The 14,551-nt window shown below is 44.5% G+C and overlaps 1 protein-coding gene across 2 annotated transcripts in view; it reads right to left on the bottom strand.

Annotated features, from left to right (window-relative positions):
- The window catches only part of OC90 (otoconin 90), a 37,080-nt gene that overhangs the window by 13,337 nt on the left and 9,192 nt on the right, over positions 1–14,551 (bottom strand). Inside the window, exons 3-8 of one of the 2 annotated variants that reach the window (XM_017875174.1) lie at positions 9,536–9,601; positions 7,843–7,897; positions 4,714–4,888; positions 4,235–4,347; positions 2,182–2,310; positions 1,977–2,018 (exon numbers count right to left, since the gene is read on the bottom strand). In XM_017875174.1, coding sequence (XP_017730663.1) covers positions 1,977–2,018; positions 2,182–2,310; positions 4,235–4,347; positions 4,714–4,811 — 382 coding nt within the window. In that variant the 5' untranslated portion in view covers positions 4,812–4,888; positions 7,843–7,897; positions 9,536–9,601. Of the gene's footprint in view, positions 1–1,976; positions 2,019–2,181; positions 2,311–4,234; positions 4,348–4,713; positions 4,911–7,842; positions 7,898–9,535; positions 9,602–14,551 lie in introns of both variants that reach the window. The other variant, XM_017875173.1, reaches the window with a different exon arrangement.

Below are 14,551 nucleotides of genomic sequence, written 5' to 3'. Positions count from 1 at the left end.
AAAGAGAGAGCTCCCAGTAGCAGTGACTAATGCAACACAGTGTCAAAACCTAGCACAGGCTGGGGATTGCTGGCCCAAGAGAGTAAAGGGGCTGAGAAAAGGGTTGCTAAGAAGAGTTGTTCATCCTGTCTTAGGAGTCACTTGCCCCTGCTGCTCCTCCCAGAACATGGTGTGCCCTGCAAGAACCCAGCTCAGAAGGGAGCACAGCCACAGCTGGGTTCAGGTTCAGATCCTGGCTGAAGGCAACGAAAGAAAACCTCAAAGATATCCCAGCTTGAGGAGACCTCTGTTCCAAAGGGAGGCAGAGGTGTTGAGGATAAAAAGAGTGCTGGACTCAGAAGCTACATAGAGATATGACATGCACATACGCACACACTCATGCACGTGCATTCACACTCACACACTCACATACACATATTGAAAGAGATCAAATGAAATACACAGGCAGACAGCCCAGGCGGCGCCTTGAGCCTAGTTAAAAGTTGACCCCACAGGCAGACAGCCCGGGCGGCGCCTTGAGCCTAGTTAAAAGTTGACCCCGGACCTAACCAATTATGTTATCTATAGATTCCAGGCGTTGTATAGACAAGCATTGTGAAGGTCCCTGTCTTGTTCTTTTTCTGTTCTAATTACCGGTGCTTGCCATATATCTCTCAACTTCCTGAGCCCAGTATAAACACATCCCACCATATGTCTCCCCTCCATATGTCTCTCAACTTCCTGGGCTCATCCCACCATATGTCTCCCCACCATATATCAAAGACTACCATATATCTCAACTTTAGAAAGACACCACCTGGAAAGTCCCCGATAAGAACACAGCCGTTTGTGAGAGCGCGGGAACCAATAAAAAAACTGCTAAATGTATAAACTTAAAATGTTAACCAATTGTAATGCTGTAACCTAGAGAGTTCCCTCGTTCCTCTGCAACTTTGCAGGTCCTGTTTGCATTAGGCTATAAAAAAGCCAGCACATGCATTGTTCGGGGCCCTCTTGTATGTTGTAGAACGGAGGGACCAAGTTCGAACTTGCATTAAAGATCCTTGCCGCTTGGCTTTGACTCTGGACTCTGGTGGTCTTCTTCGGGGAATAAACGGTCTGGGCATAACAATATGCACACCCCATACATGCCCATGCACACATCCACACACACTCATGCATGCACATACACACCTGCTTTCTCTTTAACAAACACCAAACACTGCACGACTAGTTCTGGGAGAGAGACTCCGACCCCAGGAGAGGAGGGATGCTCCGCCAAGGTGTACCTTGGACTTCTCATCCCCAGATGCCTAAAGGTGTTGGGACTGAGAGATCATGGAAATTGGTGAACAAGGAGTGGCAGGCATAAATCTGACTCCCATTTTTGGCAAGATCCATGTTTTAGATTAGGAATCATCACTTGCTTGGTTCAGTGGACAGTTATTAAGCACCTATCCTGTTCTGAAAAGAAACATGTGAAAAGCAGCCTCCCCTTCAAAAAGCCTCTATTGGACCCAGGCTGCCCCTTTTGCTGCAAGTTCTGGAGAGTGCATGGAGAAAGGGGAGGAAGGGAGAGGAGGAGGTAGTGGGTCTGATCCTGGGAAACTGTGGCAGCCAGGAGCTTACTTAGCTAGGAGGGACCTCACTCCACCTAAGCACTACGTCCTGTCCCAGTCACACTACATACCAGGGCTCTGACTACAGAGTGAGAAAGGGGAGAGAATGCACTTAGGACCTCCATCTACACTGGAATAAATTCACACCCGTTCACACAGTAGGGGGCTGAGTTTGCACTGGGGCCATTTGATGTTGGGCATTTGAATTGGGTATATCAGAAGTAGCACATCTCCTAGCCAGGGAAGGCAGGATCACTTCCAGTGTCACAGTCACTCCAGCTCCAGTGAGGTAGGCCTGGGGGAGGAGGTGTATCTACCAGCTCCCATCAGCATCTGGGCCCTTGTGGTTCAAGAGCCAGCAACCCTGGGAGGCCTTACCTCTGGGCAGAAGTGTTGTCAACTCTTCCTTGATGGTTGTCTCTGAAAAGAAAACACATTGAAAAGTCAGTTGAGAGCAGTGGGTTTCAGGGAAGGTTTGAAGATGCTGGACTTGGCACCTAGAGACATGCACCAATGACTGGTCCCAAACCAGCTCCTGTCCACATCCTCAACCCCACGGCTGATGCAGCCAGGTTCTTCCTACCTGGAGTCTGAGCCAGGCAGAAGGAGGTGTCCAGAAGGTTCAGAGAAGAGTTGAGGCTGGACCGAGCCAAGCACTCTATGGCAGCCTTATCACAGGTACACAGCAGGTGCTCACAGTGGTCCCTGGACTCTGCACAGAGCAAGAGCACAGCTGGTTGGAAAGATCTCACCTGGAATCCCAAGAGGTAATTCAAGCTCCAAGACTGAGTTCCTCATCTCCCCTGCCAAAACCCCACTCCCCTTGCAATCTCCATCTTATTCATGTCAGCTCTATCTCTTTAGGTGTGTAGACCGAAACCAGGCCCATACCCACTCCTCTTCTCTCACACATGCACCCAGGGCAGCAAGCAATTCCATTGGCTCCACTTACAACAGGGAGTCTGACCACATCTCCACGCCTCCACTCTACCACACTGGGCAGAGGCCCTATTGTCTCGTGCCTGGTCATGGTAGTGGCGTCCTAACTACACCCCCCTGTTTCTGCCCTGCTGCTCAATCTACTCTCATCCAGGAGTCAGAACAATCCTTTAGAAACTCAGGTCTAACCATGCCTTTATTCTGTTCAGAACCTTCCAGCGTCTTCCCACCTCAACCTACAAGTCTCATTGTCACCTAGAAAATGTCACATAATTGGTCCCCCCACCCACAGCCCCTATTCCTTCTGAGGTCACATCCTCTTCCACTCCCTCCTCATCAACCCATCTGTGTCTCACTTCTCCCCTATTTCTCAACCACACCAGGCATCTCAAGCCTCAGGGCTGGTCCACGAGCTGTTCCTCTGTCTGCTTTGCTCCTCTTCCATATATCTGCAAGGATGCCTTCCCACCCATTCTTTAGGTCATCCTCAACTCTCGTCATCTCAGGGAGGCTTTTCTTGACCTTCCCATTTAAAGAGAACCCCCCCTTTCCCTCCACAGGCCTTTGCCCTGATTCATTTTCCTCCACAGCTCTTGTCCCTCTCTAACATACTATACAATTTGTTTTGGATAGCTTCAGTGTCTGACAATGGTAAGGACATTCCAGAAGGTCAGGCTATCCCCAACACAGAAGACTGTCTTGCATTGGTGTAGGTGCACAATACATATATGTTGAGTGGATGAATGAATCATGTTTTCTGGGTTCACTGTGCCTCCCACCTGGTGGTTCATACCCACCTCCTCCCCTCAATTCCTCCTTGATGCTCCATACTCCAGCCAGTCTGTATTATATAGACTTGAGTGTTAGTCAGATCAGGATCCAAACCTTGACTTTGCCTCTTTGCAGCTGTGTGGCTTTGGGCAAGTTATTTAAGCTGCATACAATGCCCCTATCTAAATAGGGTTGTAAGGAAGATCAGAGTTTCTGTGTATAAGCCTACGGCACATAATAAATACACATAAAGTATGGCTCTAATATAGGACCCCCTATATGCTGTGTTCTGCTTTCCCTCCATGCCTTTGCATATTCTACCTCTGCCAGGGTTGTCTAGAGACATGAAATAAAATTCCTGGAGTCACACAGTAAATAAGGTGGGAGCTGAGATTTGAACCTATGTGTTTCTGATTCTTACTGGTAACCACCATCGCAAGCCTTATTCACATATCACTACTTCCACCTCCACGTCCATCTCTGAGTTCTTAACATATGCCAGTCCCTGTGCTAACCATTTCACAAGCAGTGTGTAATTTGATTTTCACAACTAATCTCTGACGTAGGTTTCTCCTCCCCTTTTTGAGGGTCAGAGGAGTTAAATAATTCTGCAACGTTACACAATGTGTAAGTAGCAAACAATTTGCCTTTCCCAAGGTCTCAGGGTTGTACAAGTATAAAATTATAAATCAAATAATTTGCTGATCAGCTAATATTTCAACTCAAAAATATTTATTGTGCATCTACTGCATGAAAGATACAGATGCCACTGATCCAGCCCTCGTGGGGCTCTAAGTGCTGCCAATGATGCTGCCAATGGTGATGATGATGTGGGAGGATCACAACGCCCTCAGCCTGGTCCAGGCTTGGGGTCCCTGGACTGTCATTTCTGGGCCCAGGCCCCTGGGACACCTGGCGATGCTTACCACATACGATCTTCTTGCCGACACAGTCGACCTCTGTGCTCAGCTTGGCAGGGTCTTGGAGACAGTCGATCTCAGCGGCCTCCTCATAGCACCTGCGGTGCTGGAAGCAGCAGCTGCAGGAAGGCAGGGAAGAGGCAGGGTGAGAGTGTGGGTTAGTGTGAGGGAGGGCAGGCAGCTCATGATCTCTCTGTGTCTCTGGATGGATCCTGGCAGTGGTCTGTTTTGAATATTCAGTGCACTAAAATGAAGTTTTGCATAACAGACGTAACATAGGATCTTAACAACTTTCTAGAGCGAGAGCTGATCACAGATGACATTGCCATGTAAAGATGTGTCACCCAACTAGTAGGTAGTGGATTTAAACCCTTTCCTGAGTCCCAAGTCCAGGGGCTTTTCTGTATTTGTGCTCTTGCCAAGGTATCAACCAGACCTCCCGTGAGCTCACCTTTTGGTCTTGCTCACCTGTGGAACTCACTTACCTGTCAGATTCATCCACAGGCAACCCTTCCATCTCAAACCTGCAGGCACAGCCATAGTCTTCAAAGTCTCGGGGGCAGAGACCAGCCACACACTTCATACCATTGACGAACTGGATCAGCACAGGGAAATTGGTGAAGACAGCCTGCAGCCAGGTGAAGTGGGGGCCCAGGCAATCTGTGGGGGTGGGGGACAGGGCCTGATGAGCACTGGGAACTAGATCTAGGAAGGAGTCCCTGTCCCCTGGACTTCCTATACCTCAGGCTGATGATGCGGTATCAACCTAATAAGCACCTACTATGTAATAAGACTGTTTTAGACTAAGCCATCATCCCTGCTGGTTTTCTATCTCACAGCCTTTTATGCCTTCTTCCTTACTAACAAAACTAGTAAGTTCTTAAGGAAGGTGAGCCTTCTCCCTAAGTTCCTGAGAGTATATCATAATCATTCTCAGCTGGTCATGGTAATCCCATGTCACCAACTGAGTGGTCTGTGGTTATGCATGTGACCCAGATTTGGCCAAAAAACCTTAAGGGAAAGTCTGTAAGTGTCATCTGGGAAATATTTCTTTTCTAACTAAGAATAAAAGCCTGTAGGAAGATCCCTTTGATTGATACCTTTTTTCTACCTTGAATGTGGATGAGGATGTGCTAGCTGGACCTGCAGCAACCACATTACAATCAGGAGGGCCCAAGTCTACAGTTGAAAAGCCAATATGCTCAGGGTAGCAGTGGAGCAAGACAGACAGAGCCTGCTGGATCTCTGATACCTGTGTTGAGCTACCGCATGCATCCTGGTGACTTCACGCCACTTGAGGTAATGAAATGTCTTTATTCTTGTTGTTATTTATTTTTTTAAATCAACTTTTATTATAGATTAAAGGATACACAGGCAGGTTTGTCACATGGGTAAATTGATACCGAGGCTCAGGGTCCCAACAATCCCCTCACCCAGGCAGCATGGTACCCAACTGGGGATTTTTCAGTCTATGACCGCCTCCCTCCCAGACTAGTGGTCCCCAGCGGCTATTGTTCCCGTCTTTACGTTCATGTGTGTTTAATGCTTAGCTCCCATTTGTAAGTGAGAATATGTGGTATTTGTATTTCTTTTCTTTTCTTTTCTTTTTTTTTTTTGAGAAGGAGTCTCGCTCTGTCGCCCAGGCTGGAGTGCAGTGGCCGGATCTCAGCTCACTGCAAGCTCCGCCTCCCGGGTTCACGCCATTCTACTGCCTCAGCCTCCCAAATAGCTGGGACCACAGGCGCCCGCCACCACGCCCGGCTAGTTTTTTGTATTTTTTAGTAGAGACGGGGTTTCACTGTGTTAGCCAGGATGTGTATTTCTGTTCTTATATTAAGTCACTTAGGATAATGGCCTCAAACTCCCTCCATGCTAAATGCAAATCCAAACTACAACGAGACACCATCTCACACCAGTCAAAATGGTGATTGATTATTAAAAAATCATAAAACAACAGATGTTGGCCAGGCTGCAAAGAAAAGGGATTGCTTATACACTGGTTGGTGGGAATGTAAACTAGGTCAGCTACTGTGAAAAGCAATTTGGAGATTTCTCAAATAACCTAAAAGAGAACTACTATTTGACCCAGGAATTCTGCTACTGGGTATATTCCCAAAAGAAAATAGTTCATTCTGTCAAAAAGACACATGCATCTGTGTGTTCACTGCAGCACCATTCACAATAGCAAAGACATGGAATCAACCTAGGTTCTCATCAACAGTGCATTGGATAAAGAAAATGTTGTACACATGTCTTTATTGTTTGAGTCACTATTAGTTCACGGAATGGATCCTAAACGATATAGTGATGACACTATAAAAAAAACTATAAGCCAATATGGGAAGAAATGTGGTACAGACATTCACAACTTTTGAGCACCCATTAGGTGCCAGAAGCTGCACTAAGTGCTTTCACTAGCACAATAGTTCATCCTGGCAGAGTCTGTAATGCATTGGAAAGCATTTGCTTTGTCTGTTGTCCCATAGGCCTCCTGCTAACCCTGTAAGGCAGATGTTTTCTGTCACTGCCAATTCATAATAAATAAACTTGCTTTACATTTCACAGTAAACAACTGAAGGCCAAAGACATGCCCAAGGCATCAACCAGGGATAATGATTTGCCCTAAAGTATACAGCAAACAAAACTGGCAGGAAAACCATGTCAACTCTTTCCGACTCTAAAGCTGGCATTCTCCTTCCTGTTCTCTACCTTTCTGACCACAGGATCCTTGAGGGCTGCATGGGTTACCCTTCACTACTGATTTAACATGCACGAGGTCACAAGACAGAGCCTAAGGGGATCGGGAGTAGTTTGTGAGGACCAGTTCCACCTCATTCAAACTTCCTTTCCCATGTTTTGTACCCACAAGGCCTAATTAGAAAAATAAAGACAGAATTCTATGCTGATCGAAAAAGCAACACTAAGCTTTGTGCATGTGTGTATTTATGTAAATATGCATTTTCATTCAGAAACTTACAAGGCACCGGCACTTCGTTATATACACAGTTTAAGCGCAGCCTTATGCCCAGCATGGCCCAACCCCAAAGTAATTCTGAGTGTCTTTGTTCATGTCAATTGTATTATAGTCTTATTTTTTTTGGTACTTTTAGTAACTGATGATAGGAACCATCATAGTGTCCTGATAGTCACATAATAGATTTTCAGTTGACAAATGGGATACTTGATACACTTTGACATTCTTAAACTTTATATTTACTAGTCAGGGAAGAAAAATAAAACTACTTTGATGTACAGGACTAAGCTCTAGACTCTAAGGAGAGCTCCTCCCTTGTAGTTGGGTGGTCTTGGGTAAGTCACTCAACTCCCTCAGGTTGAGTTTCCTTTTCTATAAAATGGGGATACCATTCCCCTCCTGGAGAGTCATGAGTCACGACTAATAAAGTAAGGAATAGGAAGGCACATGGTAGCTCAGTGGCTTACCCTGCAATAAAAGACACCACCACTCTTGTCAGAACTTGGGTCACCTTGTTGGGAGGTAGCTGTGGAGGCCATGGGAGCTCCGAGGGTTGAGACCAAGGCCCTTGCAATTTCCTTAGATTTGCCACACATGCCCTGACCTCTGGTGGATAAAAGCAATTTTAGACTTAACTTACCAAAATTTCAGTCACACTTTCCACATTTTAAACATCCCACTGAAGAATGTGATATCTAAGTGTGAGAAAGAAAACAAATGAGAGTCTTGGTTTTTGTTTTTTCCCCTCCCCGTCCACCCTCTAGGTAAAGTGTACATAAAACATTTCTTCATTCTCTGAAGACAAATTTGACCTTGGGCTAAGCTAGCTTTCTACTAACACAGGTTACCATGGAAACCTGATAGCGATGAAATGTGAATTCCATTACTGGGCAGCATTGCACAGTGGTACAAATGACCCCTGGGTGGTAAGGTATATCTGGACTGGCAGGAATTATGGGTGAACTATAAATACCTGGTAGGAAATTATCATATTGGGTCTTATTCAGTGTGATGACTCTTATAAATGGTCATCCTACTGGGTGTCCTAGAAATTATACCCATGAAGTCATTACTAGATATACTGATTCCTATGGAGAATGAAGCTTCTAAGCTGGGGCTGGTCATACAGCTGCTCCATGTAAGTCCCATTCTCTTTTTTTTTTGAGACGCAGTCTCGCTCTGTCGCTCAGGCTGGAGTGCAGTGGCCGGATCTCAGCTCACTGCAAGCTCCGCCTCCCGGGTTTACGCCATTCTCCTGCCTCAGCCTCCTGAGTAGCTGGGATTACAGGCGCCCGCCACCTACCCCGGCTAGTTTTTTGTATTTTTTAGTAGAGACGGGGTTTCACCGGGTTAGCCAGGATGGTCTCGATCTCCTAACCTCGTGATCTGCCCGTCTTGGCCTCCGAAAGTGCTGGGATTACAGGCTGGAACCACCGCGCCCGGCCAAGTCCCATTCTCTTGAACCTGAGCTGTTTGTTATCTGGGATCCCCAGATAACTGCTGTGTAGATTGCTGTGAGGGCTACTCTTGCTGAAGAGGAGTGGCTGCCGTGGCCTGCGGGCATGCTGTGTTCCTTAGCTTCTGTTCTTCTAAATGCAAAGTGTGACCTGTGAATCTTAATGTCTAATTAAAGAAGGCCTCCTGGTGGGCATTGCACTTCCTCTAGAAGTTATGCCATTTGGAGAGAGGCCACTTGTCATTTGCATCTGAATGGGACTGATTACTTTGCATGTATGGACTCATGCATGAATAATTCGGTGACCCAACTCACTGCTCTGAAAGGGTGGAAATCAACTCTTGATTTAGGGCTGACATCACCAAGGAATTCACTATGCATTATGGTCTTCAGCCATGCCCACCTTCAGGGACCCACCTGAGAAGTGTTATAAACTATCGCTGAGAAAATTTTCACTTCCCCGGGAAATAAATACGGATCCTCCTTTTTTACAACCAGAGCAAGCAATATATCATTTATCCCTCTTGGTCTTCCCTTCTTGGAAGCTCAGAGCTCAATCTGAAGCTAAGATACAGTTAAGATAGTTAATATATAACCTTCACATCAGCCCATTTCCTGCCTTCTCCTGGTTTCCCTTTTCAGCTGACCTTTGTCTTTGGCAGAAATGTTTAGACTTTGTCTCACCTGAGAGACAAAGGGGGGGTCAGACACCAGGGGAGGTTGTTGGGGAGATGTTTTGAGTCCCACTTCAATCCCTTTACTTACAAATGCCACAGCAGTGAGTGGCTCTAAGGTGTATTCAGAAGGGGTCATTATCTCTGCCAATATGCTAGACAACTTTATACTCTCTCCTAAGGAAAGTTCCAAGAATCCTTACTGATATTGTTTGGGAGTCCTGGAGGCAGCTCCTGTGGAAGGTGTGGGGTGTCCAGAGGATGGCCCCCTATAAATAAGGAAAAGAAAGTAGGGTAAGCACAAACACTGATACCCTTCACTTACTGGACTAAGGCCAGAAGGTGACAGTCAGGAAAACAATGGGAATTCACATAAATTCAATTCCACGCATATTTCCTACAGCCTGCTATGCACCAGATTAGGACATAGTTCCTGAAGGAAATAAGAGGATGGCTGGGGTAGCCCTGATGTCTTATACTGGTAAGCCTTAACAGTGGCTTTCTGGTTGGGGATGGAGAGGTTTGAAGACTTATCTTGAAGCCATCTTTGTGTATGAAACATCCTGTTTTATTTAGATTGCAGGTTTGTTTTGGACTTTCTTGACATAAAGCCCTGGTGGAAAGAGGTAAATACATGAAAAATACCCCCAACCTCCAAGGAGTTTACATAATAATAGAGGATAAGGGTTTTCCCCAGACTATCAGCATCCGAATCACCTGGGATGCAGACTCCCTAAACATTCTGATTCCTATGCTCTCACTCAAGTTTGATTCAGCTACTCTGGACTGGGACTCAGAAAGAAGCAATTTTAGCAAGTCCCCAACTAGTTTTGAAGCGGATTGTCCTGAAACCTCACCTTGAGAAATGTTGCTTAGCGTTATAATAACAATAGTGTCCTAGTACTACCAGTACCCAAATACAACCAGCACCTTCAGCCAGCACTTCATCATGCTGGGGGTGTGAAGATGCAGCCTGGGTGAATGGGACAAATATATGGGAGCTGGAATCCCAAGTTGAACACAAATTTATTCCCTAAAAGCTCTGAGAGCCTGCTCGTATTTTCTTTCCCCAGCAATATAAAGCTTGTTGTAAGTAGTTGGAAATGGCCAAAAGAGTTTTGTCTTTCTTCATCAAGTGGAGAGTTATGGAGTCAGCACTGTCCATCTGACACTGTGTGGAAGCCCTATCAATCTGAAAATTGCAAAGGGCCATCCTTCACAGAAGCGTGTTAGATTAAATTGAAAGAGATCAAATGAAATAATGAAATCCACAGGCAGACAGCCCGGGCGGCGCCTTGAGCCTAGCACAAGTGACCCTAAAGGCAGACAGCCGGGCGGCGCTTGACTCTAGTTAACAAGTTGACCCGGACCCAACGATAATGTTAGCATATAGATTTCAGAATGTTTATATGACAAGCTTGTGCAAAGTCCTGTCCTTGTCTTTTTCTGGTCTAAATTTACTAGGCTTGCCCATATATCTCTCAAACTTCCTGAGCCCAGTATAACATATCCCTCCTATATCTCTCAACTTACTGGCTCATCCACTACATGTCCTCCCCACCATATATCTCACTCATTCAAAGACTACCATATATCTCAACTTTAGAAAGACACCACCTGGAAAAGTCCCGCATAAGAGCACAGTGTTTTTGAGAGTGCGGAACCAAATAAAAAAACTGCTAAATGTATAGACTAAAATGTTAACCAAATTGCAATGCTGTACCTAGAGAAATCCCTCCGTTTCTGCAACTTCAGTCTGTATCTTAGGCTATAAAGGCAAGTGCATCATTGTTCAGGGCCTCTTGGTTGTTGAAAACGGAGGACCAAGATTCGAACTTGCATTAAAAAGATCCTTGCCGCTTGGCTTGACTCTGGTCTACTGGTGGTCTTTTTCGGGGAATTAAAAGGTCTGGGCATAACAAAATCTGTTCAGGAAGAGCCCCAGGTGGTGGTCCCTGAGTTGGGGCTTGCTTGGCTTAGAGCAAGTTTTTTCCAGCTTCAGCATTATTGACATTTTGGGTTGGGCAAAATTTTCTGTTGCTAGGGATTGTCCCTGTGCATTGATATTTTAACAAGATTATTCTGTGTTGTATATTTAGCAAGATCCCTGGCCTCTAGCCACAGATACCCAGTAGGAAATCCTTCCATATACAGTTTTCCTCTGATAAACTCATTCCTTTGGAGTTTTTCCACAACTACATACTGAGAGAGTCACTTGAGACTCACCCAGTCCTTCCTAGTGGAGACAAACCACCACTGGTGAGAGGAATAACAACTCATGGTGCTTGTCCTGCCCTACCAGTACAGACTGGCACTACCAATATACATCCCCACAAGGTTCTTCAAACTTCAGTCATCTGCATATTGCCATCTACACTATTTCTTACTTGCATGTTTTTAAGTCAACTCTTTTTTTTTAAAGGAGAATTTGATTTACTTTTTCATTTATAAAAAGGTTTATTTCATCTGGGAGTTAAGTGACTTCTAAATTTGTATGCACATAATAACATTTCTGTAATGCAACATTTTAATGTCAACTCACTTTTTTTGTTTTATTAGAGGGTATTTTTATTTACTTTCCATATATAAAAAATTTGTTTCATCTGAGAGTTCCAGTGCACTCTTAAATTTGTATGCACATAATAACATGATCCAAAATATATAAAGCTAATTTTGACAGTAATTGAAAAGACACAATTTTAAATCTGTCGTGTGAGATTAAAAAAAAAAAAAAAAAAGCCACATTGCTTTTAAAAAGTATTTTTATTTTTAAAATGAAACTTTTATTTGTAAATGGGAAACTATGGTAAAGTGCTGATTAGAATGAACAAAATACATTATAAAATTGTGAAACAGTAAACATTTAAAAATTAGAATTATAAAATAATCATCTATGCATTATTCACTGTCATCAATGTACCCTGCTATGGTTTGAATGTATGTATTCCTCCAAAATTTATATCTTAGTACTTAAACCTCAAGGTGATGGTGTTAGAAATTGGGACCTTTGAGAGGTGATTAGGCTATGAGGGCTTTGAGTTCATACATGAGATTAGCATCCCTCTAAAAAGGCTGGAGGAAAATAGCTAGGTCTGTTTGTCCTCCCGCACTTCTTTCATGTGAGGACATAGCACTCATCCCTTCTGCCATGTGAGAATAAAACGAGAAGGCCCTCACCAGACACTGAATCATTTGGTGCCTCGATCTGAGACTTTCCTGCCTCCAAAACTGTTAGTAGTAAAATTCTGTTCCTTATAAATTACCCAGTCTGTAGGATTTTGTTATAACAGCATGGACAGACTAAGCTAAATTTGACAGAATTGAAAAGAAAAACTTTCAAATATGTCAGTGGGAAAAATTGTTTTAAATAAGCCACCTCACTTCAAAAGGGTAAATACATTTTCTTTTAAAGCAAGCTTTTATTCATAAATGGAAAACGATTGTAAAGGCCCAGGATCCAGGGCACACAGAAGGAACTGAGAGCAATTCGGGATGGTTGGAGTATGGAGACCAAGGTGGGCGTGGTCCCAGCTGCACTAACCTGCTGTGGTTCAAACACACCTCACATTTTCACAGTATTAAGTCCTTGCTTTTGCCTCTTTCCCATCTTTCCTGACTGAAAAACTCTTGTCCTCTAATGACTCTATGCAACTTCTCCCAAAACCCCTTACCCCCTTAGCCACACTCTGCACCTTAGCTGCTCTTCTCTCAGCATCAATAAGTATCATCAAGGGAATGGACAGAATGACCAGGGTCCTTGTCCTTCGATCTGGAGAGCCTCAAGGTGACTCTTTTGTCCCCACTCCCCACTCTTTTACAGGTAAAATATCAGAGGTTTAGAGAGGTGGCACCTGCCACGGCCACAGAGCACAGCAGGAAAGTGAATAAGGATCAGTGTTTGGCCAACTTCATCACAAGGGAGGGCTGAGGCACAGTCTACAGGAGGGCAGCTGCAACTCCCCATGACCCATCACCCCAAAGGGCCTGCCTGCAGGGGGCCTGAGGCTAAGGCACCCATAGGGTGTGTAGGTTGGGAGGCTGCTCTTCAACCTGCTAAAGGTGTCTATGTCTCCAGAGATAATTCCATGATGAGTTTGCCCCCCAAGATAATCCCATGGTAAAATGATGAGGTTGATGATGAAGGTGAAGTCCAATAATGCAACCCACGCGTTAATGAAGAGGGGAAAGGGAACAGTGGACGTAAGAAGTTGTTAATGATAATAGTAACAAATAACTGGCATAACCTTTAAGCACCTGTAGCATGCCTTCTGATGTCATTTCCTTCCACCTTTACAACACTTTTTTGTGTCAATGTTACCAAATCTTGCAGACCTAAGTTTGTCTCCTACCACTCCAGTGCTCCAAACCTTCTGTGATTCTCTAAGATCTCCAGCTTCTTAATGAGTAATCAAGGCTCTTAGGGAAGCAGCCCAGTCTAGTGATCAAGCCTGGAAAAAGACCCAGTCCAATCAGCTACGTGCCTGAAGATCTCATGCAATTCAAAACTTGCATCCTTTATGTTTTCACAGTGGATACGTGCAGAGTAAAGGGCTCCAGGTCAGGATGTATGGATGCATAATGTATTATTTAGAAGGATATTAGGGAGCAGGAAGGAGTGTTGATCTTATAGCCATGACAGTAGCATTTTTTTCTGTTCTCCCACCCTTTCATTCTGTGAAGATGTAAAAGTGTGCCTGCTTTAAAGCAGCTTTTTGTTCTCTCAGAACATTGATAGTATTTCGTAAAACGCTCTCAATTAATAGGCTGACGTACCTGAGGATGGACAGCCCTTTCCGTAGATTTTTTCAGCTGTATAATCTTCTTCACAACTTCCATTCCCAAGTTATTGGTTTGAGGTTGCGTTTCTCAGCATGAGCTCAAGCCAAACCATTTAATGAACAATTACCTGTCGCCATGGCCCTGTGACATGGCTGTAATGTATCACAGATGATAACTTCTTCAGTTGCCATCTTTGGACTGTTAAGATGGGTGCCAATATCCATTATTTTGAACTATTTGTATAAATTGATGTGCCATTAGCGTTTTCTATTGCACCATCTCACCTCTATATGATTCAAATTCACATAAGATATGACTGCATTATAACGGTTTTTCGTCCAACAAGCCTGACTTAAAATGTGTCACCCTAACAAGTCACTTAACTCTCAAAGCCTCATTTTTCTGTTGGATAGAATGGAAGTAATAAGCCTTACCTCACT

The sequence above is a fragment of the Rhinopithecus bieti genome, unplaced genomic scaffold (assembly GCF_001698545.2).
Source record: "Rhinopithecus bieti isolate Rb0 unplaced genomic scaffold, ASM169854v2 scaffold_7212, whole genome shotgun sequence".
NCBI classification, from domain to species: domain Eukaryota; kingdom Metazoa; phylum Chordata; class Mammalia; order Primates; family Cercopithecidae; genus Rhinopithecus; species Rhinopithecus bieti.
Note: the sequence above shows the minus strand (reverse complement) of the source record. Positions and strands in the feature narration are given on the sequence as shown.